Below are 27,902 nucleotides of genomic sequence, written 5' to 3'. Positions count from 1 at the left end.
TCAATCAAAATCCCTAGGAGGAGTTCGATCAAATACAAAGGCTGTAAACGTCAAAATCGAGGTAAAAAATGGACTTTCAATACAAAATGGCCGACTTCCTGTGATAGTTGGCTTATAACATTAAATGTAAGTTCTGAGTCTTTTGGTGAGCTCTACAAGTGTACCAAATTTCATGTCTCTACGATGAAGTACGTTCATACCATTGTGTCAACAGAAAATTGCTAGTTGCCGGCGTTGAGCAATTTTTTTGGCGATTTTTGCGACAACCTTAAAATTCAAAATTTTTTAATTTTCTAGTCGCGACCGCCAAGTTTGGTGAGTTTTTGAATATGATAAAGCCCCCAAAAAGGCACACGAAGAGGTGGGAAGAATCGTAATAATAAACAGTACAGATACAATAGGCCTTCGCAGCGCTTTGCTGCTCGGGCCTAATTATGAAGCTAAGCCTCCACAAGTTCTGACTTCATAATAAATTCATTACCTGACATCCAGTTGTCTCTGGGCCACTTCTTTCTTCAGAGCATCGTGTTTGTCCTTCAACATGTCTGTGTTGCTTTCCAGCTCCTGGAGGAAACACCGACAAAATGAACGCAAGATCAGTGGAGACAATCCAGCAGAAGTCAGGTTTTAGAAGCAGGTTGTTACCGCTTCTCTTTGTACAGGGTGGCCATAAGTTTCCATACATAGGAGAATGTAAAATGTATATTTATTTTATATTTCAAGTACCCAAGAAGATGCGTTTGACAAAAGAGCAAAGAATTGAAATTATACTGATGGCTGGATCGGGAAGCTGTCGCATGGTTGCACGAAACTTTAACAGAAAACGTGGAACGAGCGTTTCTGAAACTTATTTGCAAGTTTCAGAAAACTGGAAATGTTGCAGATCTACCATGCAGTGGTCCAAGACGTGCAGCGATTACACAGAGTCCCACAAAAATAAAAAACGGTTGTCCAATATAAAATGTTTATTTTTTCTATGTATGGAAACTTATGGCCCACCCTGTAGAGTTTGGGTTAATAAAGTCAGACACACACCTAGCATTACTGCTGGTTGTGACTGAAGGGATTAGTCTAAATCATGAGTCTGAAACCTGCGGATCTGGAGCAATAAGAGGCTGTTTGGACCTTCTACACTAGCCTTTGGTAAAAAAATAAAAATAAAGAACCAACTAATGTTTGATTTATTCATTTATTTCCACTGCTGTAATCACAGGGATGTTCCTGCTAAGCCTTAAAATGTCCAGAAATACATGTCTGCACCAGTTTTCAGAGTTTAGCTTGTAGCTTCAGCTGTAGCATGTTGAACATTCACTCTCAGTATATCTGTGTTTTAAATGACGACTGTCCCCCCTCAACTAAAAACTAGTTGAGCCACCCAAGCATTTGCAATGGCATGTTTTCCACCCAATGTTGTTGAAATATTTCACTCTTGTTTGCAAATTTGTTTTCATTTACCCACATCTGATGGTTTTGGTGCAAGGAATAATAAAAAAATTAAAGTCATCCCTCTTCCATCCTCAAACTACAAAATAAAAACTTCCTTTTAAAAATAGCTAAATACACCATATGTTCTCAACAAGCATAGAGAAATGCCTGATTGCATCATTTTATTTTGAAAGTTGTGCACACAATTCACATAAAGCATCATGGGTCATATGAGCGAGGTAGATATGAGATTGCTTTCATCTGCAAGAAGGAAATGTGTTTCATGGCCATTTTTTGACTCCAAATCTGTGATAAATTTTTTTTGCCATTAGCGAAACAGCAACAACCCAGAGAAGCACATTTGGAATAATCTGAAATTGCAAAATCAGTAAAAACGGTTCAGCGGTGCATCTTCGAAAGACATCAGGGCCAGTTGCCGGTCCAAGTTGTTCAAAGCTCAAATGCTACTCTTCAAAAAGCAAAATCTGCTAAATATATATTTTGATGCAACATCTTGAGAGTTACTTAAGGGGCTTTGGTCCAGTCATGCAAATCCAATCATATTTTATCCAGCAAAATGGATGTCTTTGTTGTTGCTAATGTAGGGTGGCTTTACTAGATTTGACAAATTCGCACAACATTACGAGTGAAAAGACTAAATTATAGGGATTTAATGTGCCCTGTGCCATTAGAGTTCTTTACACAAAGCACAACTTTCACCTAATGCTGAAGAGCAGCACAATGAGCCCATGAGTTAATGTCTTTTCCCCCCTTAATTAAACAAAGATAATGATACATAATAGATATTTACTGTACCCTCCACAATAATTGACACCCCTGGTAAAGATTTTTCAAAAGCCTTCAGATAAATCTTTTATTAAGGCAGTCTAATCACACACTTAAAAAAATGGAGAGAGAAGTCAACCTATTTTTGTACATTTATTCATTAGTTTCAACATGCAAGACTAGCGCGCCATATCTGAATGAATTTCATCATACGCTTTGGATTAATGTCCTGCTGAAAAACATCTTCTTGTGGTGTTTCATGTACATGACGCCGGTTTGGAATTACGGTTCTGCAATTAAACAGGATGTTTTTACACATTTCCACAGCATAAACCTTTATAAACTTTGGGATGAAGAATATGTATTTTTTGTAGAAAAAAAAAATAGAATCCACAAAGTTCACAAAGGATTAGTCTCAGCTGGAGGATTAAAGCAAAACTTATATTTATCCTCCGTTAAAACTGCCATCACAGCTGTAATCCTTGCCTCTGAAACTAAGTCCAGGATGGTGCAGTGATGAACTTACAGCAGGTTGTGTTTGAATTTCTCTCTCCAGATGCTGCTTCTCTTCCCAGAGACTGCATGGTGGTGAGGAGAAGCCAGATAAGGCGATGGGGGAAGGAGGGCGGGAACGTAGTTAAGAGAGAGAGAGAAACCATGTTTCAGTTCCTGATTCAACGGAAAGAGGAATGCACAAGAACTTGCGAGCAATTTTTAGAATCTGACTAATATGGATTTTCTTGTAAATTAGCCTTCCACTGAGACAAATAAGAAGAAAAGTGGTTTAAGGCTTTACTGGTGAAGACACAGGTAGCATACAAATGGCTCAGAGTACACACAACAATCTAGATCTTAGAGAAGCACATAAATCGTGGGCACACACTATGAATGGGCCTATGAGAACATAATTTCTATGAATTTTTCATCTCCCCGAGGCAGATGCCTTTTGAGCAGTCGATTAAAGTTTGTATGAAATAATTTCAAGTCAGCTTTGTCATTATGAAAAACCTTACTACAGCACATACTGTACAGCTGCATGTTTCACAAGGCAAATGATATTAATCTTCCTGACAAGCTGAAATATTGGATATTAACTGATACAGAGAAAACTGCAGGAATGCTGCAATGTGGGACTCGGGGATGGAGGGGCGGTCGAGGGGGGAGGAGAAGAAGTGCTGAATTCCTGTGGGTCTGCATGAGTAGAGATAAAAAAATATGATGATCCTCCTTTAAAAAAAAAAAAAAAAGGGGGGGGGGGCATTTTCATGGCGAGCGTCTGCTTGTCATGTGCCGACTGATAGCTGTGCGGAAAAGAGGCGAAAGAGGAAAACAAGCCAAGGAGAAGTCAGGAAGATAGAAGGGCTTCAGCTGGAACCAGGGGAGAAGCAGATAGCGAGAACACAAGAGAGCTCACTGGTGGAAAAAGAAGTCATGAATAACATGCTCTCTGAATATCTGTTGCAGATATTACAGAGAACGCAGAGCAAGTGGTTTTTATTTAACATTTAAATTACTGCCGAGCCACTGACTCTCTGTGCCAGAGCCTGTTCTAACAAACCACAGCCTCCTTCTGATCACATCTTTAGCAAACAAACACTTCTACCCAGGGAATGGTTTAACGATGCAGATGCAACACAGAGGGAATTGTAAAGCGAGAATAATAATTAAATAAGTGTTCGTCAGCCAAACGTCATCTGCCGTCTTCTTCTCTTGATTATGTTTGTAATTTCGCTTCCTCTCCACAGTTTAGCAGAAAAAAGCTAAACTTAAGCTTAAGAATAATCCTAAGTCAATGATCAATGTAGTAGCCCCGACTTTTAAAAGCGTTTATACTGTATATACTTCAATGTATTGGATTTTGTGTGGTTGAGCGACACATGCTTACCCAAGTTCATGTCTGACAAGAAAATTAATAAAACACAATTGACTAATGACTTTTAGCGCAATTTTTTTTTTGTAAAACACTGTAAAAAGAGCTTATGACAGATTTACATAACTGCGAACCATATTTAACATTTTTATTAGTAAAACAATGTCCCGAGCTGTACATTCTTTCTCCTCCACGTCAAGATTATTCATTGTATAAATTCTAAATAAATCACATGGAAGTTCATGTTTCTACTATGACAAAATCTGGGAGCGCCACGTATTTTCGTTCCACTTCAGAACCAAACAATTACCCAACATTTTCCCATATACAACTCCTAATGTGCGATTGCGAGCACATGTTGCACTGTTTAAGGGTCAGAAGCCAAAATATTTGGCAGAAAAAATTCTGGAAAGACCGAGGTATGTTATCATGTTGCCTAGTAATTTTCCGCTAACCTCCCTTTGACACTTGACAAAGTGAAGTTTGTGTACAGAGATACTGGAGCAAGTGGTTCTTTTCCATAACTTTGGGTGTGTTTGACCTTTCAGAGGGACTCTTGGAGGAGGTGAGGGAGGAAGAAAATTTTAAAAAAACTGCAGCAATAAGGAGGAGAATTGGTTGAGATGAGGAAAGGGGCTCTAGAGAACAAAAGTAAAAGAATGTTGGAGTAGGAAATAGTAGGGCTGAGAATTCGGACTAGTACTGGAACGAACTGGAGCAAGTTCACTGGAAATCTCCAACGAGGTGATTAATAAAAACAATCTTCAGAAAATATTGATTCTCTGGTTTTTCTTGAGTGAATAGGAATGGTGTAAAAATCTGAAAAAACAAACAAAAAAAAAAGGGACACTTCTATGAATATTTGTGCGTGTCCAATTCCCGTTCACCTTCACCTCTATCATAAGTCAATAAAAAGATGCTGCCTCATGAAGCTCACCTCAGTGTTTGGTCCCTAGTTACAGCTGTGTGAGTTTGTGTGTGTGTGTGTCTTAATGTGCACGTAAGCTTTCCTACCACACATAACTTCCTCCTCCTGCACTCTAATTTCACTTCTGTCTTCTGTTCCGTCCCTTGTGTTCCTCTCTGATGTCTCAAGTTTGCATTTGCTCAAGTTTCCACTTCCGATGTGTGCATTTTATGCGCAGTGGCTGCACGTGTGTGTAAATGCACGCACGCACGCACGCATCTGTCTTACCGCTGCACTCCGTGCCGTGCTGCGTGCTCTCTGTCCTCAGCAGCTCGCAGTTCATTGTGCGCCTGCAGGAGCTGTCGCCTCAGTTTGCTGACCTCACCGTCGGGCTCCTCAGGGGGGCCCCGCTGCTCTTCTGGGCTCCGTACTTCTACCTGGAGCCGCTCCAGCTCAGCCTGACGCCTCTTTGCCTCTCCCAAAAGCTGCATCTCGGAACTTTGCGCACTGCAGAAGAACAGAATAAAAAAGGGAAACAAATGCATTACATCACATACAGCCGAATAATTCTGTTCTAATTCTTCCACAGGAAGAAAACTGGGGACAAGCATGGACTACTTCTTGCAGATATTTGCTCGAAAAAAATTATTGCCCCAGTGTTGCTTTAATTTCCTTCAAGAAAGCATGTTAATTGGCCTTTCTTGCCTAGTTATACTCTAGTAATTACAACTGAAATACTAATGTAGTATTAAATAACTTGGTAATTCTCTCATTAAAACCTTAATGTAACGCAACATTCTATAAACCTCCAGCCACAGGAAAATATTTTCACAGCAAATTATTGCGGTTCAGTTTTCAAGTCACACTTAATTGGCACAAAGCAGCTGAGAACACAGCAAACTAAATATACAAAGTTACATCTTGTTTTTAATTCATAAAAGAAGTGTCATTTTTTCATATACTAGATAACTTGACATTTTTAACAAAGGATCAGAATGAGTCAGGATACTGCAATGTATTTTTAAAAAATAGATTAATTCATCCATAACTGTCTCAATTAGAATTTACAGTTATGTTATCATATTTTAATCTCAAAACATGAGCAAAAGGCAAACCTGTTGTCAAGCTTTAGAAGCAATTTAAATGACTTGTACAGACAAATATTGAACCCAATACGAGACAAAAATGAAACAACAACACACCTCTTTAAAGTATCCTGAAGCAGCTCAAAGCCGTCTTTCACCTTTGTGAATGTAGCCTGGCTAATTTTGCCCGAGGACAACATCTGAAAAAACAGAAATGGTGATCATAAATTTGAAAAGCAGTTTTTCTTTAACATAGAATATACTTTAATATTCAGAAAGTTAGAATGTGTTCCGATAAGGTGTAATCATAAGGTCATTAAGCTCATATTTCCATGATAAAAATGTGTTTTTTTAATGGTTTGATGTCATATTTAAATTTTAAAGATTAGCTGTATGTAAAAAATGATCACAATTACCAGAAGAAAAGGGTTGAAATCACCAGTCTGAGTGTGATTAATCTGTCTGAGTTTCACTTAGTAAATAGAAATACTAATTAACCATCTAATCCAGTCTTTTCTATGATGTGATGGATGCTGATTTAAAAGTATGATTGGAATGAAATGCAAAGATCTGAACTTAATACGAGCCAAATTGGGTTACATATTTAAAAAAAACCCATTATGAACAGACATCTAAAGTGCCCTGAAGTAACATTTATAGCAAATCTGCACTACATGCATAAACAGAAATGAGAAACACAAAAAGGAAGAAGAGTATTAAATCTGAGGAACAGGTTCAAACTAAAAAAGAAAAAAGTTATGGTCATTGTGTTTGAATCCTCCTGAGTGTGCTTGTCGAGTCAACTTTCATTACAGAAATTCCTTGTCTTTGGAATATATATACAGTATATATATTACACCCACACACACACACACACACGCAAGTAAAAACGGCTTACAGCTCAAAAATCTAATGTTATTTTGAGGGAGAACCAAGTTTTAGAAGTGAACAATTGAACTACTTTAGTTTTCGTGGCTTCAGATTGAATAAAAGTTTGAACTTTTTAAACAAGAGAAAGTTTGGTTTTTGCTCTAACACATAGGAATTTTTGTTTTAAGAAAAAAATCTTTCATTTATTGTCTGGACTCTAGTAGAATGAGTTTGATTTAAAAAAAAAAAAAAGACGAACAAGATAAAAGAGGCCTTTTTAAAAAGGAGTTAGAGCAAGTGACTAGAATGACTAGAAGAGAAGAAAATCGAGCAGATCTAACAGTAGAGCTTTCATTGAAAATGGGCCGTAGCTAATGATTAGGACACATTGTTCAAGATCACAAACACAATAGCTTAGTGATTGAAGGATTAAAGCAAAAAAAAAGAAAAAAGAAACAGAACTAGGACAAAAAAGATAAAAAGCAAAGCGTAGTACAAATATCAACTGGCAAACATTATAGGTGAAATTATCTCCAGGAGTTGTGAATTTTCTCCCTTGCAACAGGAGCTTTGAGGGTACGAAACAGAGATAGAAACAAAGGACAGGTGGCGTTCCTCTCTTATCTTTAGAGCCAGGTTGGTGGAGGAGGCGAGTAATGAGGGATAGCCTCGCCTGTATCGCAGAGCTGCAGCACTGAGGATATCGCCGGTGGAACGGCGTAGTAAGTTTTCCCAAACGTTGCGTACACGCTGGCGCACCGACCTCGTGGGCTCGTATCTCGCCCCAACTTTAAGAATCGAGGATGGATGGCCGTGTCTTTAGATTCAGCCCATATAAATTGTTCACCTCTCTGTTGTCATAAGCACTCGCAATGCTCCAAGGTCTGAAAGGACGGAGATATAAATTGGACGGCTGATGCGGGTCGTTAACATGATTTGTTCAGATTTGTTTGCTTTCGTGCAATCACCGAAGGTCAACAGACTACAAAAGATGACTTTACGTCTCAAAATGTACGAACTCCGGAAGTGGAACTTTGGTAATAACAAGAGATATATATATGTATATGAATAACTGACCATTTTTAGAGTCCTGGTAGCTGCCAGTGTTTATGTTTTAGCAGCGCAGATGACATCAGTGAATGAACAAACATCCTGGCTGTACACCGAGCATTTATTTTTGAGAAGCAGCCCGAGGCGCTTTCTGCAACCCTCTCTTATTCTGCTGCCAGAACTGATCTGCTGCAGTGAAGGGGATTGGCTGCTTCCTGAAATGCTTGCACGAGGCTTACATGTGGCAGCACACCTTTGAAGTGAGGGATAAACAATCACTAAAAAGGAATTTATGCAGGGATTGTTTATATTTCCCTTCACCAGAAGGTAGGGATGCAAACAGTAATGAATATGAGTTTAAGTTCAGTAGGTTTGTGGCATGTATATCAAAAAGAAGCTGGTGGCTTCAGTAGTCTACACCCGAAGGGGGGGGAGAAAAAAAATGACGACGGCCATGAGGCATAGCACTGCATTCCACTGTGTGATGGAGAAAGACAAAACCTCTTTATGCCTTCATGTCCTTTATGCTTTTTGAATTGAAAGGGAGCCTGGAGCAAGAAAGAATCCTTTTGTTATGAGAAGTTTCCTTGTTGTATTATCCTTTTGGAGGTTGTTATTTTTTTTCTACAAAAGTCTTGAGACACTTCGGTCACTGAAATCACCCATCCATCCATCAGTCTTCTCCAATTTATCCAAGTTTGAAGTAAGAAGGAAGAGGTAAGAAATCCAAGAACAAAACCCCAGAAATTTCCATCTCCAGCAACCTGGATGAAAAATGTCCAAATATTGGTGAGAATTCAGTCCTTTCAATGCAGAGGATCAGTGGCTTTACTCAGAGTTCATGAGATTGTTTTCAGACTCTTCCATTTTCTTTTTTCTCCGTCAAGGAATTACATGTCTGTGTTTTCTTTAGATGGTGTTGGAAGACATTATGCCATCACAAAATGACCCAATAATAGTCAGTTTATTTATTGATCTATAAAACACATGTGGTGACAAGTTTGAAGTAAGAGGTTCCATTATCCATTATCATTAGCCACTTCTTCTGAATTTAAGGTTCAACAATTGGCTGTAACTCATCTAAAATATCCATAATAGTTAAAAAAAGAACCTGCCAGTGCATTTTCAGTGACTTTAAACCACTGAACTAATACGCCATCCCAGTTTTTTTCTACATAAAAAAACAAATTGTGCCAAGCTGAGAATTTTATTGCAAGCTGAAATCAACTCAAAGCAGATTAACATGAAGAGAATTGCTTCATGACGAAAATGTGGTCAACTCTGCACAATTAATTTGTTCATACTGTCTTTTAATTTCTATAAGATGGTTACTTAATGAACATGCCAATCAAAGTGTTGTTTCATTTATGGCAATTCTAAACAACACCCCACTCCAAAGAGGAAGACTACTATATATCTTATTGTGAGATACAAAACAAGTCTGCTGTCCATTGCTGAACAAGGCTTTATTGTCTTATTGTTTATGTTTCAGCAAACAAACCAATTCATAAACCCATCACTAGTGACAACACAGCAATTAAAACATGCAATCTTATCAGCCAATGGCGCCTTGGAGAACAAGGAAGAGACTACAAATTAGTAAGCTCTCCTAAAGCTCTGCCAAATTGTCATTTGAAAAACTATCTTTTGTATTTTGTTTACCAAACATATCCTTAAGACTAGGAAGTTCAAATTTGATGCAAGGATGAACAAACCAAAGACAGAAATGATATAAATTTATCAATTTCTTTGTTTATACTGCCATATGTTTTGGATCATATCTTTTCTAGTAGTAAATAGTCCAAGATGCCGTTAATATATAGTGATTTCCAGAGTCTTTAGAAGACAAACATGCCTTCAGCATCACAAATCCTGTATCATTCTTAAAAGTGAGCTAGGGGCTTTCCCAGATATTAAATGTTTTTCTACCAGACCCACATGGATCGTCTGGAGTCAAAGTTCATAAGTCATAGCTAAGCATCTTGACATTTTGCTATACTGCCGTGATTGGTTTCGGGTAAATTGCACACAAGTATTACATTATAGGCAATGTAACAGTTTTCTGCTGCTGTAAAAAAGCTTTGAAATGATTTTATATGGCCTCAATTTATACAAAATGAAAATCTTGCACTTTAAAAGGGATGTTTACATTTACATCCAACCAGAGTGGATAACATCCAATCGTTGTTATGAAGTCTTGGCGACCACAAGCCAGATTTGAATTTAAAAAAAATATTTCAGATACATTTCTTCAGAATGAATTGGTAGGAAAAGTTGAAATATACATAAAAAACATATTTATGCTAACAAATTAAAAGCTAACATTTACAGTGAAAATTAAGATTGTGAACTCCAGAGCCTAAATTTGAGACATTAGGGAAACATCCAAATAAGCTCAAGAGTCTGAACGGGCTCACTGAAAGGGTCTTGAAATTTTAGAGACAGTTAAATTCCCAAAGCATGAAGACAGCATCACCTAATGTCTGCTGAGTTGATAATTAATATGCACAGATGTTTTGCTCCTTTGAGAAAGTCGCTGCCTTCACAGTGAAGAAAGTGGGCAACATTACCTGGGTGATGGTGAAAAACCCAGCTTTTCTCACTATATGCCCTCAGTGTAACCTCTTTACTGCCTCTCCTTCCCAATGTCACACCCCAATCTAATCTTTCTCCATCTCTATACTTTTTCTCAATGCTGTGGAAAGTGTTTTGTAATACGCAATAATACTGCCCCCTCCCATCCTCCTAAACTCAGCACTCGCTCTCTCCCATCCCTCTCTCTAACTCTCCCTCCCTCCCATGTCCTGATATTAATGACACAGCTATCTGAGGCAGCAGCAGTTCCCCTGCGCTCTCCTCCTCCTGCAGGCTGCACTCATACACACAAACGCGCGGAAAGATACAAACAGAGCAACGCACCAAAGCCAGTGAGATACTGGACGCGCGGTCTTGTAGGCTTTTTACTTAGAGTCTTCAGGCAAATGCTCAGCTAAAATCAACTCCGTCAAACTGCAAGTTGATTTTTGAGGCACTTGCATCCACTCTTGTCAACCTCCAGGCTTGTTTTGCTTTTACAAATCTTGCTAAAATGAGGACAACATTGCTCTGCATTTGTGCCACTCTCCTGCTCATGGCCACCTTGGTGCCGCAAGCCACCCTGGCAGCAGAGTACTCCGTCAACTCTCACCAGCGTTGGGACGCCAGAGGAGCTTACAGTCTTGGATCTGAATCTGGTCACTCCACCTCTTGCCCCGTGAAACTTCGACCCTCTGGCCACTGTGGGAGCTCTGAAGCTGGAGGCGAGGACAGCGAGGAATGCCCCTACCAACTCACCTTGCCTCCGCTCACTATTCAGCTGCCCAAGCAGTTCAGGCTGCTGGAGAAGACGATGAAGGAGTTGCAGAGCCTCAAAGAGGTGGTGAACAAGCTGAAAAGCGGGTGCCAGGAGTGTCGTGGGGAACGGAGCAATAGGGTCTTTGGATATCAGCAAGCAGACCAGGGACAGACACAGATCCCCATTCAAGGGGATGCCGGAGAAGACGCAGGTCTGGATCTTCAGAGGGGGTCCAGCCAAGAGGAGAGGGGAGATGGAATGGTTCCTGGAGCCATTTTGGATGGTGCCAGACTGGGGCAAGGTTCCAATTTTGGGAAAATCACTCCAAGCCCAAGCAGTATGCAGGAGATGCAGGTAAGACGCAAATGTCTTCAATGAAAAATGTATTGATGTATACTTTTTACTTTAACGTATACAAAATGTCACTGTGACAAATTTGACTTGTAACATGTGACAGCTTGGGTTTACCCTAACCCCCGTAGTTTGTAAGGGCAATGCAAGCACTGCAATGACAGCAATGCACCATTTCATGTACTTCCATCATAAATATGATCACATTCAGTAAGCCTAGGAGATTGGTCCTCTTTTTAATGCTCAGACAGAATTACCAAATTAAATGGACAAAAGATGAGCTGTAAAAACATTGGGAACACCTTAGATCTGCCCAGTCAAATGCACCCAAGTGGAACATAAACAGACCAGATGCTTTAAGACCTGCAATGTCTTTACTGGCCCCATTCCACCAGGGAAAATTCCTGCTACTGTAAACATGGATGGGAAATCAGTATTAGACAACAGCCAATACGGCGACAAAAATTGGGAGCCGAGCGGCAAGCTTGTTGATTCTCACAGCCTCATTGGCAGACTGCCAATCGTCGCGCAGACACCATTCCCATTCCGAAATTCACATTGGCTGGCGCCTATAATAATCCACCTGCTTTGTAGTCAGTGCCAAGAACAATTTTCTTTACTCCCGCTTTCGGCCTTTTTTTCTCAGGTGAAATTGAACAGGATGTCGGCCAGCCTGCGCAACGCCAGGAGCCAGATATCAGCTCTACAGGGCAGACTGGAGGGACTAAACCTGCTCAACATTGACAACGTGCAGGCTATGGTGGACAGACGGGTGGAGAACATCACCGGAGTGGTCAACAAGCTGAGCTCCAGCTGTACTACCCAGTGCGCAGCACAGAACAGCCCCCAGTGTAAGCAGTCTTCTTTCAGGATTCTTGGGGGGTGATTATGTAAATAATTAAAATCCTTTAATCCTCTAATATTTGTGCTATTCTTGTAGCATAACATTCACAAGACCCTTTTGGATGTATTTTTCACAGCACAACAGTTGCAGCAGTCTTCGTCATTTAAACGGGTTCTTATCGTTGTGTTCTCCTCCCATGCATGTTTAGCAACGAATGCGAGAAAGATTAAGCACTCTCCCCACTTTTTGTTTCTACTACACGAATTCAACACAGATGTAAACTTCAGCACTGACATTCCTCAGGCAGTTTTGGGTTGTGTTGAGGTGAATTTTCTGGCACAGTGGCAGTCCAATCACTCCAAAGTGGACCCTGCAATCACTTGAAAAAACAAACTCTGCTCTATCGCCGCCACCTTACAAGGACTTCAGTTTTACTGAAATGGGAATTGAAAACATCTACACTACAAGTTCCCATACAACATCCCTATTTTAATAGGCGGTATGAAAATGATCCTACACATTTTTGTGTGGTCAAGCTATGCTATTTCAGACTCAAATATTCATAGGCCATTTAACACAAGTCAGGCTTTAACACTATAACACATAAGTTTAAGGACTGACCACTATTCATCTCCTTCTGGGATGTGTGTGTGTGTGTGCATTTGATGTTACATTTAAAAGAAACAATTGTCCACAGACCCTCTAGCAAAAGGCTAATTTGCAGACAAACGGGCAGAGGTCAAAGTCTGGAAATGCAAATATTTTCTATAATCTGGCACCTTTTTCCGTTCTAATCTAGATTCAGAAAACACTCAAATTTTTCCCACAGGACATACAAACCCTCTCTGAAGCAATTAGCAGGAGATATTTTTGGATTAGACTTGGAAATATCCATCACTGCATTCCATCTTGGTTTTATTTTAAACGAGCAAAATTCTTTCAAGTTGATCATGATGAACAAGAGTGAAGCAACATGACAGCCAGGCACAAAAAGCTGCATTTTCATTGGCTCTTACATAACTAATTCAAGGGCTTTGACCCTCCATTATCCTTCATATGGAGCAATTCCAAAAAAAAAGAGAAACATACTTGACTTCACATTTCAAAGAGTTCAAAAAAGCTTTTAATGTAAAATCTTATTATAGTCTCTCTTAAATCTATTGATAGCAGCTACAACCTAGCTAAACCCCACATGCATCCCACTTTGCATTGATGTAACATTGATGTAAGAGACTCCTTGCATGAGAGCACAGCAGAAATGCAAACAACAAAGTGAATAATATCCTGATGCTGCATGAATGGATGTGACACTGTATTGGGGCTTTCATGTGGAAAACAGATGTGAGCCTATTTCTAAGAAGATTAGCTGGGACAGTGGTGTGAAGGGAATCGCGTCTCCTTCTCTTGCCTCTATCTCCTAACTTTGCTCCAATTTCATATTTTGTCTCTGTTGCTTATTATTAAACTTCTACCTTCTTAAATTTTCGTTCCAGTTCACCTCACCATGTCTCTGCCCTTGCTTCTCTTCTTTTGGCAGTCATGTTCTTACACTTTGCTGCATAGAAAGAGAAAAGACTTGCTAATAACACAAGCAGTCGTTGAGGCGGCTCTCCTGACATTGCACAAGTCATGGATGGCTCGCCAAGCCAGCGACACTCGTCTTTGTACACCCATATATCACGACGAGCTGAAAAAAATTGAAAGTTAGTCTTCCTCAGGTTAAGGATGTTTGCCTAATGTTGCTTCATGTCAATCCAAAAAGAAGAGAGGACATAAAACAGCTGGTACAAGAGAAATTGGAAAACATCTTTTGACGAGAGAGCCGTTTCATAACGCGGCCTTAGGTAAATATTTAATTGCGTCTGAACTCAAATTTTTAAGATATTTATATCCTTTTTTGTTTTAGGAGAACAATCCAGACCTTAGAAGTTTACCTTAACTTCTAAATCTGGTTTTATGTAGATATTTTAAATCAAGTAAACAACGTTGCATGTACATCAATTATAAAGTTCTACTGGGCTTTAGCTTTGAATTTACTTGACACATGAATATATTTCCTTGCATTTGATACTTTATCACACGAAGCTTGATCACCTGCTAAGCCAGGCTGCTAAGGATGTATTTGGACCTGCCAAATTCTGTATGAGCACCGCAGCTCAGAGCTACCAAATATATTGCACAGATGCAACACTAATATCTTTCACATGGGTAAAAACTAATGTTAAAATGTAAAATACTGGCAACAGTTTTCATGTTCACACACATGAGCAGTTTTTTTTTTATGAACCACAACGTTTTTGCTTTTCTTTTTAACATTTTTTTGGTACAACGTTCATTCGTAAAGGCAAATGTGTGTGAATAGATCTCTTTTCTTTTCAATTGTCTAGTATTGAGCAAGTAAACATTTCAAATTAATTGAAAAAAATTACAAATTAGATCATTTCAGCAAAAACTTTATGCCACTACTAGTTTGGATCATTAAACTTTCATCCTAAGATGACCAGTTTGACATCAGTACGTGACAACAATACTTACGTCATGAAAGAGTGCGTAATCCACCACACATGATGGAGGAGTTACTATGGTCACAGCATAAACCAACAGTGCCATCTAAGTCTAGGTAAATTTTTCACAGACCAACAATACTAAAAGAGCAAAAAAGGCATTTTGACAGAGTGCTGTAAACATTCCTTTTCATCTCAGCTGCCAATTCCGATAAGCATATTTCTGCAAGGAAGTAATGCTCAAGGCAAACTGATAGCAGTTCAAGCGTCAAGCCACAATTACTCAGTAATCAACAATGTGCTTTTCTTCAAATGTGATGACTGGATGTTTTCTCTTTGATGAGTTTTAGTCCATCCAAACTGAACACACTCTTGCTCTTTTTTTGATCTTACAATGACCTCAAGGGGAAAAAAGCCACCACTTCATAATACAAACACGTCTCTTTCACCCTCCCCATCTTTAGAAGGCCAACTGTCTTGTTTTTATATTTATTTTTCATGATGAGAAAATAGTTTGTCTGAACAGGCAATGTGCTTTTTAAGCAGTTTAAATGTCTTTAATAAGTTTGTCAGTCAGACAAATCAGCTTACATTCACATACCAAGCAAGTCAGTGAAAAACAAAGGCTGCAAAGAAATCAGCTTGTTAATGGCGGTAATGCTCAAAAGCATATGATCAAGTCTGACAGTTTTTTTCTTTCTTTTTTTTTTAAAGTTGCCTTTTCTTTTAGGCTTAAAAGTAAAAATTAATCACCAACAACCCATTTACAATAGAACTATATTTTTAAATCTCAGGCCGGTATCATTTGATGTTTTAACTAACATGAGGGGTCGACTTCAGCTGGAGATTGAGGTCCGTTTTTTATAAATTATAGCAAATTTGAAGCAAAACCGCACAGCAACCAGAGAGCGCTGGGGTTTTCTTTTGGTTGTTGCAGACATTATTAGTGCCATCTCCTACTGCTATGACTCAGAGCAGCTGTCCTCTAATTTAACTTAACAATCAGCGACACTTGACAGTCTTTCAGACATCAGTAAATGACTGATACTAAAATTAAATGACTTAAAGGCTCAGTGCCTGACTACCTGGTCCATCCAGGGACACTGGCTGCCGCGTCAAATGGATGGGGACAAACCCGGAGGAAGTAGTGAAGTTCAAAAACTGCACTTAGACACAAAGTGTACAGGACAGAGGAAAAATTTACAGGTCAATACTTTAAATGCCAAGTGCTGACAGAGCCATTACTGTGACAAGGGTACAATTTAACCTCACACTTGGCTTTTAAACCATTCTCCATAGTGAGACTCGCCAGCAGCAGACCTTTTGCGGCTTAAGTGCCTCCTGAATTGCAGTAGGAGAATAGACGAGTCTCTGAGCATCTGGAAACAGCACGTTTCTTCTACTCAACACACACATTATTCAGTCTAGACTTCCCCTCCCATTACCTGAGGTTTATGTCAGTTTTAATTCACCATCCTGCCGAACAGCCCCAGCAGTGAGTCAACAGCATCAACAATGGAAACTCAAGTGGGGTCCACATGCTGCTCACCCAGAGTCAGAATGAATTCAGAGGGAAGTATGCTTTTCTAATCCAGTTTCACACTTTCCCGACTTTTGACACGTCCGTCCCCGTCAGTTCATAAATGCTGCCTGACACAGGCCTTTCAGTTCATATTTTTAGGTTGGACTCTTGACTTGCTATGCAGCGCAGAATAAAAAAGCAGGAAACCCAGGAATAAAAAGAAATGGCAGGGAAAAAAGAGACAGGGGATAAGAATTAGATTTTTGGTGCAACATTTTCATCCAAATATTGCCAAGATTACTTAAATATTGGAACTGCACAATATGTCAAATCACATTCTTTATTGGCTACATCAGCTTGCACGATATTACAATTGCAAATAACGGCTTGGATGCAATTTTTAGTAGGGTTTTATTTATTTAGGTTCCCTACGGCCACATTACTCAAGCCAATTTTTTTTTTGGCTTATTGCCTGGATTCACTGTCGTTGATGCCCACAGAGTTAGATTTATTGGGACTAAGATGCCAAGACTCGTTGAAAGGGATGGGGAAATCCTAATGACAGAAAAGGAAGAAGGGTTAGAAATAAATACTGTAGGTCAATCGTGATCAATACAATCATTGCAACATTAACATTACAACTGCATGTTTTCTCTAATGTGGTGTAGTAGACATGCTAATTACCACTATTAAGATATAACAAGATTTAAAAACTATAGTTTTTCATGATACAGTTCTTATAGGTTAAAGAGGGAGATGTGTAGAAAATGGCTTCAGAAGTTTCCCAGAGTAACTTACTCAAGACTGATACTGACTGATTATTACAGTACCTTGCTTTAGTAGAGAATAATACTATTCAGTAAAAAACTTGCTTTCTCTCAATTTTTCAACCAGTCATCGTAGCCCCTCGGGACTGCTCGGACTATAACGCCCTGGAGGTGAGGAAGAACGGTGTTTACAGAGTGACCCCTGACCCTCGCAATGGAACATTTGAGGTTTTCTGTGAAATGGAGTCCTTCGGTGGTGGCTGGACTGTCATACAGCAGCGCCTTGACGGATCCGTCAGCTTCAACCGCACATGGGCTGAGTACAAGAAAGGGTTTGGGAACCTGAGGTATGTTGTTTTTTTTAGATGCACAAAAACGGAACAGCTAGGCACATTGTTAAATTCATACGCAGGAAAACATAGAGCTCAAATAGGGTCACAAGAGGTTATAGTGCAGCTCTTCAGCATGCTGACTGTGGTGTTGTAGTAAACACCTCGTAGGTATGGAATGAGAAATAACCCTATTTACATCAAGGTTAATTTGACCTGACAGAGATCTGGACTATAAACCTCCGAATTTAACAGCATGGAGGATATAATAAAATCTGCAACTGCAAAGCATTATACAATTTGTAGGATGCAGCGCTTTATGAAGCTTGACTCCTCACTTTTATGGCGACTGTGGCACTAAACTAGAGTACGCTTTTAATATTGGAATGCAGGCAGTGCAGAAAATCCCATCCTGACAGCGTCATTATTGAGAAAAAAAATTCAGTTAAGAGGTTGGTTCTATGGGGGTTTCTTGCAATGTAGACCACTTTACTGTATTATACACGAGGAAGTCAATGTTTTCTATACAAACTGACTCTTCTATTCTTCTGGCACTAAAGATCAGAAACTGCCAGTGACGGGTTTTGATGTGCGTGACATTAGGTGGCGGAGACAGTGCAAAAAAAAAAAAGAAAAGAAAAACCTCAACTGTCAGTGTATTGTCAATATGAATCAGTGTCCACCCTGTAAAGTCGATCAGCATTGTGTGATGTCTCATTTGAGGCATCACACATCTTGCGCTATGTGTGATGCCTGGAGTCTTGACTGCATTCCAGCAAATCAAAACATATTTACAATGATCAGTTTAACTGGATTATTCTACAGCAATGGCTTTTCAATTGTGAAAGCACCACTGGTAGAACTTGACATGCCTTGTACACAACAGAACTTGGTTGGAAGTAAGCAGTAACTTAGAGCTAACTGACCAAAAATGATTAATCTTTGCTTTAAAAGACATACTAGAAATAGGATGAAGTGAAAATTAAAAAAAAAGAAGTCAGGACCCATTCAGAAAGTAAAATAATTACAAGTGCTGGTGGCCACTTGCTGTTCCAATGACCTGAAAGTTAAACTGTGTTCTAGTAACAAGATAACTACACAACTTACCAGCTGCAATCAATGCCCAGGTTAATGTGGTATATGTGTATGTACAGTACATTAATGATTTAAAAGCAAACCATTTATGAAGTTACTAAGTGCAAAAAGGGGATGCTTAGTTTTATATATATATATATATATATATACAATTATATTGCAAAACAATCCATCTATATCAAATCAATTTTTAAATTACTTTTTATAGGATAGCAAAATGCTTGGGTATTTTGTATTAAACGTCTATTTGCAATCATTGCCACATCCAACAACCTTCATCGTGAGTTAGCTTTATTATTTAAATGCAACCGATGTTCTCACAGAATCTGCAGGTTATTTACAGACAACACTGCAGGAAAGGAGTGCGTACGTTAAGAAGTTTGCCCCTCAAGCCTCAACTTAAAATGCCCGGCCTGCTCTGCGAAGCCATAACAATAGCGCAGCCCACCTGTTCTCAATATCGCAGACTGTTTGCCACCTGTTTTCACTAACACCGATTGATTTTCACATGTAAAATAAGATTCTGCCCACGCAAAATCTGCTTCTTTTTTTTTTTTTCTCCCCCCACAGGCTGCAAACATTTCGGAGTAAAATCAATTATTTAGCACACAAGGCTGTTGATGTTTAGAAAAGATAGAAAAGAGTGAGAATAGTGAGAAGCGCACCAAGCTTCTGCTTTATCTGGATTCAACTTTCAGATCAATATCTTTATTCTTTTTTATCTTCCCTGTTGTTTTTTCTAAGAAATAACCATGGTAACTTCTTGATAACCATGCCTGCAGCTCCAGCAATCCCTCCTACTAAAAAAATAATAACCTCTTTCATCCATTTTTCTGTCACACCCCTCACTGCTTTTGCTTCCCATCCCCACAGTCTCTCATTTGTGGAGATAAGTTAATTTCGTTTGAATAAATATACGCAATTTCTAACTGTGCCAGTATTTGAGCTCATTTATATTGTATGCCTGACTCTTGGTTTCCTTCCTTTCTCCTGTTCCTCGCTAATCTGTCTGGCAGAAGCGAGTTCTGGCTCGGCAATGACCACATTCACCTGCTGACAAAGGCCAAAGACATGATTCTGCGCATTGAGCTGGAGGACTTTGAGAATGTCCGGGAATATGCAAAGTATGACCAATTCTACGTGGCTAATGAGTACTTGCGTTACCGACTCTCCATCAGCGGGTACAGGTAAGAGTATTGTTGTTTGTATGTTTGCTGCCGCATCTGACTCCACACTGCTGATTCAAATTTCAGGCAAAAGGCTTGTTTACACTCGACAGAAGCATAATTGTAATAAATTTGGGGGCTCTTAAACATGTACTTGTCATTATCAGGTATAAAGGCAGCTGGATATTTGACCACTGGTCTTGGGAGACTTGGTAGAGGTAATTTAAATTAGATGGTTCCTTGGTCAAGATCTGGATTTTAAACAGTCCAATAGTTTAAACCAGAGTGCGGTTGTGGTTATTTTAGAAGTTACTGGTAGCTTACTTTATCCATTCCAGGGGCCAGTTTTATCTAAATTTGGCTTCTTTGTCCTGTTAGAATACCCAATTTTATTAAAGTTTCAACAATCTCTTGTGTTGAGGGAAGTGGAAAAACTTGGAGGTAGCCCTAGCTCATTGCAAAACTCATTTTATGTAATGCATCAGTCCCATATGGTGGCACAACCACCATCATGCTTGATAATCAGAAGTGTGTCTGAAGTAGAAAGGGTGAGGTTTCTAACTTAAAGAAAAATGTACTATTAACCAATTCTGCTGCAGAGTGGTCAAATATCCAGTCAACGTTTTTGAGCGCAACATGTTCTATCGTTCCCTCATAAAAAGATACTTGGAGTGTTGCGTTGATTCTGTCATGCATGTTTGAGACATCTTTGAATCTCCCATGGCAACTAATCAACTGTGTGAAATGCCTGGGTAAACCTAGCGTTCGAGGTCCAGCTCCTTCAGAGCTTCAGTTTCTAAACGTTTGAACTTTTGCTTTCCAGAGCAGCTCACCCCTGTGACTCTCCTACTCGGCTCCTTCAAACTAGCCAGCAGCAATTAGCAAACACCTGGCGGAACTGCACATCTGCTGAGCGCATTATACGATCTACTTCTCAGTGCAACGCTGGTAAAAAATATTGTTAAAGGGGTAGTAAAGGAGTGATGTTAGGATGATTTACTGAAGGTCAAGTTTCAAAAATAGCAGGAGGTTTTAGAGAGACAGAGACTAAATTTCAAGGCTTTGAATTAGGGAGTCAATTTTCTTTTATACGTGATATACTGTATATAGAGCATTCTCATAACAAGGGCAGTTAATAATACCTTCACCTATCCTCTCTTACAGTGGAACAGCTGGGAATGCCATCAGTTTCAACAGGCACTTCAACCACGACCAGAAGTTCTTCTCCACCCCCGACCGTGACAATGACATGTACCCCTCTGGAAACTGCGGCGCGTACTACAGCTCTGGCTGGTGGTTCGATGCCTGCATGTCTGCCAACCTCAACGGGAAGTACTACCACAAGAGGTACAAGGGCGTCAGGAACGGGATCTTCTGGGGAACGTGGCACAACATGACAACAGAGTACTACCCCACCAACTACAGGCAGGCCTTCAAGACCGTCAAGATGATGATACGGCCCAAAAACTATGTTCCTTAAGAGGACAGGCAAATCTTCACACAAGGAGGAGAAAATTCAAGAACACAAAACCCCACACCTTTTCGTGTAGCCATTCACACATGCTTACATAAACACACACACACAAAGACAAGTGGTAAAGAAAGTTTGACTGCAGTACCAACAAAAATCATTGTGAAATATCATATTGTGCCATCCCATTTTACTGTATGCGAGCGTGGCCTTTGAAATGTTGGATTAATATGACAATAATAATAATAATAATAAAAGAAAATCATCTGTGAAAAATGACAGACTATTAAAAAAAAAAAAAAAGCAGCGTAAAGGCCAGCCTCCTTCAGGGTGCTGTAATATTCCACGGGACGTTAACGTGAATAATTTTTCACCGGTCCCTGACATTTCTCCCACTTTCATCCTGCTGCATCGTGCTATAATCCCTGCTGAGACACAGCACAGCACAGCACATACCAGTAGTAAAAACTAATGAGCTATCATTTTCTCTGCTGTAAATGATTTCATAATTAACAACGACCACTCGAGTGAGGGAGCTTATGACAGAGTTTTGTGTCTGAAATTACTCATAAAAGACATCCTGCTGGGACTGTTTAATTACACTGGGGCAGTGTGGTAATGCATCATTATCCTAAACATTATGAAATTCGCCAGGGAAGATGTGCGGCCTTTGAGGTATCCCTATAGTTCTACTTGTATGCGGTAGAACTTAGATTACTGACTATCTGACAAATTGCTCTCGACACTTAACAGTTTCAATTATTTTCCTGTCATTATCTCTTGGTGCGCTGTACAGCTCTTATTGTTGACACATTTTAAACTTTTGGAGATTCTCCTCATCAACCTTGTGTACAATACTGCTATCTAGTGTTAGAAGACTGTATAGCACCATATAGTCAATTTTATACACACTGAAAGGCAAAGATGGACTAAAGAAGTGTTCATGTTTGATGTGTACAGTATTTATTTTACTCTGTGATGTAACAGAGCTTTTATATTATATGTATGGTTGATCATACAGTACAAAGTCTATACACTGTTGACTGTGCATATTTGTGATCGTTCTAAGCAAATCCATGTATTTGGACCTTTGTGCATCTACCACATTGATATTTTTTAGTCATATTAATCTGTCATGCCAAAAATAAATCTACATTTTTTAATAATTAAAAAAAAAAAGGTTTGCGTGTACTACATTGCCATATTTGTCATTTTGATAGAATGCCTGGGAATCAAATGCAGTCACGGCAAAAAACAAGTTTTGAAAGTATTTCATTATGCATCGGTATGGGGTTCCATTGAAGTCTAATGTTTAACTGTTATTATTCACACCACACCGATTACTAGACAAACATGAACAACATAAAGGAATTGTGTGAAAAGCTAAGTATGCCCCTAATTCAATGACTTGTGCAAACACTATTACAAGCAAGAACTTTAAGTAGTTCTTTTCTGTATGACGCAGTCTTTTCCTTTACCATAAAAGGACTTTTAGTCTGGTCTTATTTACAACATTGGTTCAGGTCATTGAAGTTTCTTTTTGCACAACTCTAATAAAACATCCCACCATAGCATTTCTATCATGCTAGACAATGACTAGACAATTGCAACACCTGAATTTCTTTTGTTATACTTTCTGTTGCAAACTTCTTGCTGTATTTGGGATTATTGTCCTGTTGGAAACCAAATTTCACTCAAGCAGATAACCTCCCTCTCAACTCTACAGTACCTTATCATATACAGAATTTGTGGTCAGTTTTATTGCTCATCTTTCAAGTCCAAATGTCAATATTCTAGAAATGATGTGGTTCATTAAGAAGCACTTTTTGAAGCATAAAGTCGTGCTTCCTTTCATATAACTTTTATACAACAGAGGCTATATAAAAGCAAAAACAAGACATATTCCACAGGTGTCAAACTCCAGTCCTCCAGGGCCGCTGTCCTGCAACTTTTAGATGTGCCTCTGCTGCACCAAACCTGAATAGAATAACTCATTAGGTCATTAGGTAATTAAGCCATTTCATTCCAGTGTTTTGTAGCTGTGGCACATCTAAAATCTGCAGGACACCGGCCCTTGCGGGCTGGAGTTTGAAACCCCTGCAAGCATTTAACATGTCAACTGAAGCCTGCAGTCTGAAATGGAGCTCTTGTGTGTTTCCAAGTACTGGGCAGTCTTATTTTTGAGCAAATTTGCAGGCATCCACTCAATCAATCTAAATGCTTTCTATCCATGAATTAGAATTTTCACTGTAGAAATAAGTTAGAGCTTAGAAATTGTTCTTACCATTTACTTTGTTTCCCATTTGATGCTGCGTAAAGTGAAGAATCCTGCGTTTAGGGAGGAGGGCACATTGACCGTGCAGCTAATTAGCGACACCTGGTTTCCAATCAGCCGCCTGATTGGCTGATTATCATCAGTCTTACAGAGGCATAGGAAGGTATACTTAATTTTTCACACGTAGCTTCTCCATTTGGTCTATTTCTTTTATAATATGTCTTAACAACATGAAATCTGTTGTGGTAAAGACGAAGGATTACGTCCTGATTCCCCTTTTCTAGAAATAAAATGGAAATTATGTTCCGTTCTACTCTGACACCGAATGGAACGTCTATGAACACGTAACCACCGAACTTTTACCTCATCCAGAACCCGGAAACATGAAGCAGGTTTGTCTTCCATGGTTGATTTTCCGGGAGCAAAGTATTGTTGCTATGCTATTGTTAAGCGTAGCAGAGTTGGAAAAAAAAATTTTCGTCTGCACTGATTCTTCTTTACCCAAATGGTGTGTTGTCGTAACCATAACAACGACGTCACACGTCTCCCACGCGTCGCAGAGCATTGCTGGGGGAAAAAAAAAAAAAAGGTTTTCGATGAGACAGCAATATTTCCCGTCCAGACAGATTGGTAAATAGTGACGTGCAGAAAGCGCCAATTTGTTTAGTCGTGAAAACATACTTTAATTATGCAATTCATTTAATTTACTGTACTCATTGGTAGAAAAAATATATATAAAATTACCTAGCGTACGTCCCCATTTGAAGAAAGTGACAAATTTAATGATTATTAAAACTAAATAAAATTCTCATGTTTGCTCTATTCATTAACCCCCTTTTTATCAACTTAAATATAATCTATATATTGTATATTTTATTAATATTTGCATTTTAATTCATATTTTTACTGTGTAAATATATATTTGTCTTCTGCTCCTGGAAGAATAAAAATTGTCAGTTTTATGCATTTTATGCAGTTCTCCTTTGCACTGCTGAACCCTTTTCCATTTGCAGTAGTTGTCCACTAGATGGCAGCAATACGTCTACTTACTAGGCTCTAAAACTAGGAAAACTTTTGCCCAGTTCTTAATCGCAGAGGGTAGACTTTAAAATACTTGTCTTAGTCTATATTCAGTTATTCACTGGCACCAAGAAACATTAAATATCTTTTGTCATTGCATCAAACTTCCAGACCAATCAGGTCTTTTGGTTCAAATCTACTTTACACCCCAAGTGAGAACCAAGCATGGAGCAGCAGGATTAAATATTTATGCCCCTCTAATCTGAAACAAACTTCCAGAAAACTGCAACTGTTGAAACACCTGAATTCCTTTTAATCTATGCTAAAAAAAACCCCTATTTGATTAGAGTTTCCTTCGAGTGAAAATGCATCCATTTTCATCTGAATAGCAGCTTTTCATTACTTCTCTTTATTGAATGTTTCTCCGTTGTTTGTTGTGATATGTCCGTATCACGTAAAGCACTTTGAACTGCCTTGTTGCTGAAATGTGCTATACAGATAAATTTGACTTGGTTTGTAGCCTCCTAAGGTCATGTTTGGCCTTAATATCAAATAACACAATGGTAATAAAAATGTCAAATGGCTAAACATCCTCAGAGATAAATAATCAGTGATTCAACTTACCTCAGTCCAAGGGGAATTGATGACGATGCAACACTCTTTTCAGTTTCTTTCCCACAGTGCATCCTGAGAGCTTGAAGGGGCCATCATTCACTTTGTGCAACAGCTGGTGGAATGTGTTATCCAAGCAACAGTGGGCTTGCGGTTCAGAACAACTTCCTCATTGTTCCATTCATCCTGAACTCTTCCTCAATGCAGCGCAAGAGACGGTTTTAAATGTATGGTTCTGGTTTACTCTGAGTTCATTGGCTGTTGGAGGAACACAGTAAACATCTTCAAACACTACAGAGAAAGACGACGCAAACGAACTTGTATTTAACAAATGTACCTGAAAATCAAAGATTTTTGTCAGCACAAGTCTCTCTTCAGAGTCATGCCTATGTAACCTTTAGGTATTTCTTTTCTCAACAGTCAAAATGATTCTGCAGATGATTCTGCAAAATGATTCTGCAGATTGGTGACTTGCAGAGGATCTGCAAGTCACCAAGGCTTTTTCAAATGCAGCATCAGGCAACATAGGCAAAAAAGGGATAAAATAATAATAGTAATCCTACTGATAATGTTACAGCTGATTTCTTTTTGAATCACCGGTTAAATATTATGCTTTTACCGTCCATTATAAATATGAAAAAATTACAAAGTGATATTCACACTCAAATGGGTGTGAATGTTAATAAATCAAGCTTTTTTTTAATGAGACGTAGGTTCACAGATAAAAAATATTTCAAAAAACAACAAAAAAAAAGTAAATATGAAACCACGAAATCAATAAACAATTCAACTACACCATATTAAGCACCTATATTAAGGTGCTGCTGTAAACCACTATCACTTGGGATGAAGACCACCAGATCATCTGCATTAAGATGGTCCGGTGGGGTTTTACCTAGCATACTTTCAGCTGTATGAACAGATTATTTACATACAAATTAAACAAAACTGGAGAGGAAGCCATATATTCCACATTTACATTGAGCAGTATCCAAAACCATGCAAAAATACTTAGTAAATGTAGTCATACACTGATTACTTTTTCACATATTGCCATGTTACAGAAGAAAAAGTAAATTATTAATACAACACACTAGCTGTATGTTGTCCTGCTAGAGGGGAGAACCTGACCTGTCCTCTTTTCCACCTCCTAAAATGGTTTAAGGGTTGGACTGTATTTCACTCCATACTCCTTTGCAAGGCAATGTGACAGTTTAAACTTGTGGATCTTGGCCGCCTCCACTGGGCTCTGTCATGACAATGTTGTCCTCCATGTGTGCCCAGCATTACCATTTCAGGGGAAAGTAAACATACCCTAAAATTAAGATATTTTGGGCAAATAACTCCATACTTCACAATCATTGGAGGTGGTTTTTATACTGGGCAATGCCTTTTACTTTCTTCATTTTGTGCCAGTGTTTTAAGGCATATAAAGGTTAAAAAGGGTCAAAATGTCTGCCGACTAAATGAGTTTTCCACCAGGTCTTCCCATCAGCTTAACCACAATTGCTGTCTGGCGACTCTTTTTTTTTTGTTGCCACATTTCAGGGTAACTGCTGTGAAGTTTAACAGTCTCTGACAGATGTGGATGATGCATGTTGCATTAGACACCAGTGATTAAAACTGAAAACATTACTCACTGGGTTTCTGCAGTGCTTTGGGAAACTTAAAAAAAAAAAAAAAAAGACAGGTGGAGAGTTGCAACAACAGAAATTTTTATTGTTGCATCCATATTTTGCCAAAAAAAAGAAAAACAGACAATTTAAAAAAAAATAAAAATCTGATGTGACCAGTACTGGTTTGTTGTTGAACTGTTCCCACACACATTTCAGAAACTGTAGGAAATATTTTACAGATTTTCCACACACATTTTCTTGTTACTTTCGATCTTGTGAAATACCTTTTCATTCATAGGAAGACATGGGGAAGCAGGCAATAAACACATACTTAAAACCCAAAAGTCCTAAATATCCCAGCTTTTGAAAGCAGGATCTTTAAAAATAAATTAACATTTTATGGTCCTTAAAAACCAAATCCAATTGTAGACAGAAATGAGTCACAACAAATGGGGTAAAATGGTGAAGTTTCCTTCCTTAATTGCCGTTTCCCTTAAACAACCCAAAACAACAATTTTGGGTTGTTATTCCAACCCAAAATTCTCTTCTTCTTAGCTTAAACGTCTGTTAACAGTCGGTAGATATGCTAGTCTGGTCAAGCACTACTTGCAAAATAAATAGCTGGAAAACAGAGAATTGCTCTTGGCAAAATTCATGTCTGATGTCATTTCTTTGAGTCTCTACAGGATCCCTGCAGAGAATCCAGAGCATTGTTCCACCATATGTCAGCTTGCTGACTCCAGACTGAAAGACCCCCCTCCAGCATGAACCCATCTGACTCATATAGTTCTTCCAGAAAAACATAAAACATATGTACTGGACAGCCGTCTTGGTATTTCCCGTATCTATGTCTCGGAGGAAAATCAGCTGAAGCCCCGTGTGTGTGCCAATAACAGTCATGGACATTTTTCCAATATGACTGAGTTGGGATAATGTGCCATCTTCATTAGTCATAAACTCGGTCCGTTGTATCAAAGTCTTTCATGTCAGCGTCTGATGTGGA

At 38.9% G+C, this 27,902-nt stretch overlaps 2 protein-coding genes across 5 annotated transcripts in view; one reads left to right on the top strand and one right to left on the bottom strand.

Annotated features, from left to right (window-relative positions):
- Positions 1-25,551, bottom strand: part of ccdc146 (coiled-coil domain containing 146) — a 79,805-nt gene extending 54,254 nt beyond the window's left edge. For 2 of the 4 annotated variants that reach the window (XM_028043301.1, XM_028043303.1), the window contains exons 1-5: positions 24,015-24,440; positions 6,191-6,273; positions 5,277-5,495; positions 2,738-2,789; positions 482-564 (exon numbers count right to left, since the gene is read on the bottom strand). In XM_028043301.1, the coding sequence (XP_027899102.1) occupies positions 482-564; positions 2,738-2,789; positions 5,277-5,495; positions 6,191-6,273; positions 24,015-24,056 (479 nt within the window). In that variant the 5' untranslated portion in view covers positions 24,057-24,440. Of the gene's footprint in view, positions 1-481; positions 565-2,737; positions 2,790-5,276; positions 5,496-6,190; positions 6,274-24,014; positions 24,446-25,295 lie in introns of those variants that run through there. The other 2 variants (XM_028043302.1, XM_028043304.1) reach the window with 2 other exon arrangements.
- fgl2a (fibrinogen-like 2a) lies at positions 10,810-22,821 on the top strand. Its single transcript, XM_028043310.1, has 5 exons — positions 10,810-11,681; positions 12,325-12,529; positions 17,443-17,662; positions 19,756-19,926; positions 21,070-22,821. The coding sequence occupies exons 1-5, from the start codon at positions 11,082-11,084 to the stop codon at positions 21,383-21,385; spliced, it is 1,512 nt and encodes a 503-aa protein (XP_027899111.1). The 5' UTR covers positions 10,810-11,081; the 3' UTR covers positions 21,386-22,821.
- Positions 25,552-27,902: the final 2,351 nt, after the last annotated feature.

Source organism: Xiphophorus couchianus, chromosome 17 (assembly GCF_001444195.1).
Source record: "Xiphophorus couchianus chromosome 17, X_couchianus-1.0, whole genome shotgun sequence".
NCBI lineage: Eukaryota > Metazoa > Chordata > Actinopteri > Cyprinodontiformes > Poeciliidae > Xiphophorus > Xiphophorus couchianus.
This window is presented reverse-complemented; position numbering and strand designations above follow the sequence as displayed.

Coding starts and splice junctions, on each gene's coding strand:
- fgl2a (XM_028043310.1), top strand. CDS start 11,082: ATGAGGACAACATTGCTCTGCATTTGTGCCACTCTCCTGCTCATGGCC. Junction 12,530..17,442: donor AGCACAGAACAGCCCCCAGT/GTAAGCAGTCTT, acceptor TTTTTCAACCAG/TCATCGTAGCCCCTCGGGAC. Junction 19,927..21,069: donor CTCTCCATCAGCGGGTACAG/GTAAGAGTATTG, acceptor CCTCTCTTACAG/TGGAACAGCTGGGAATGCCA.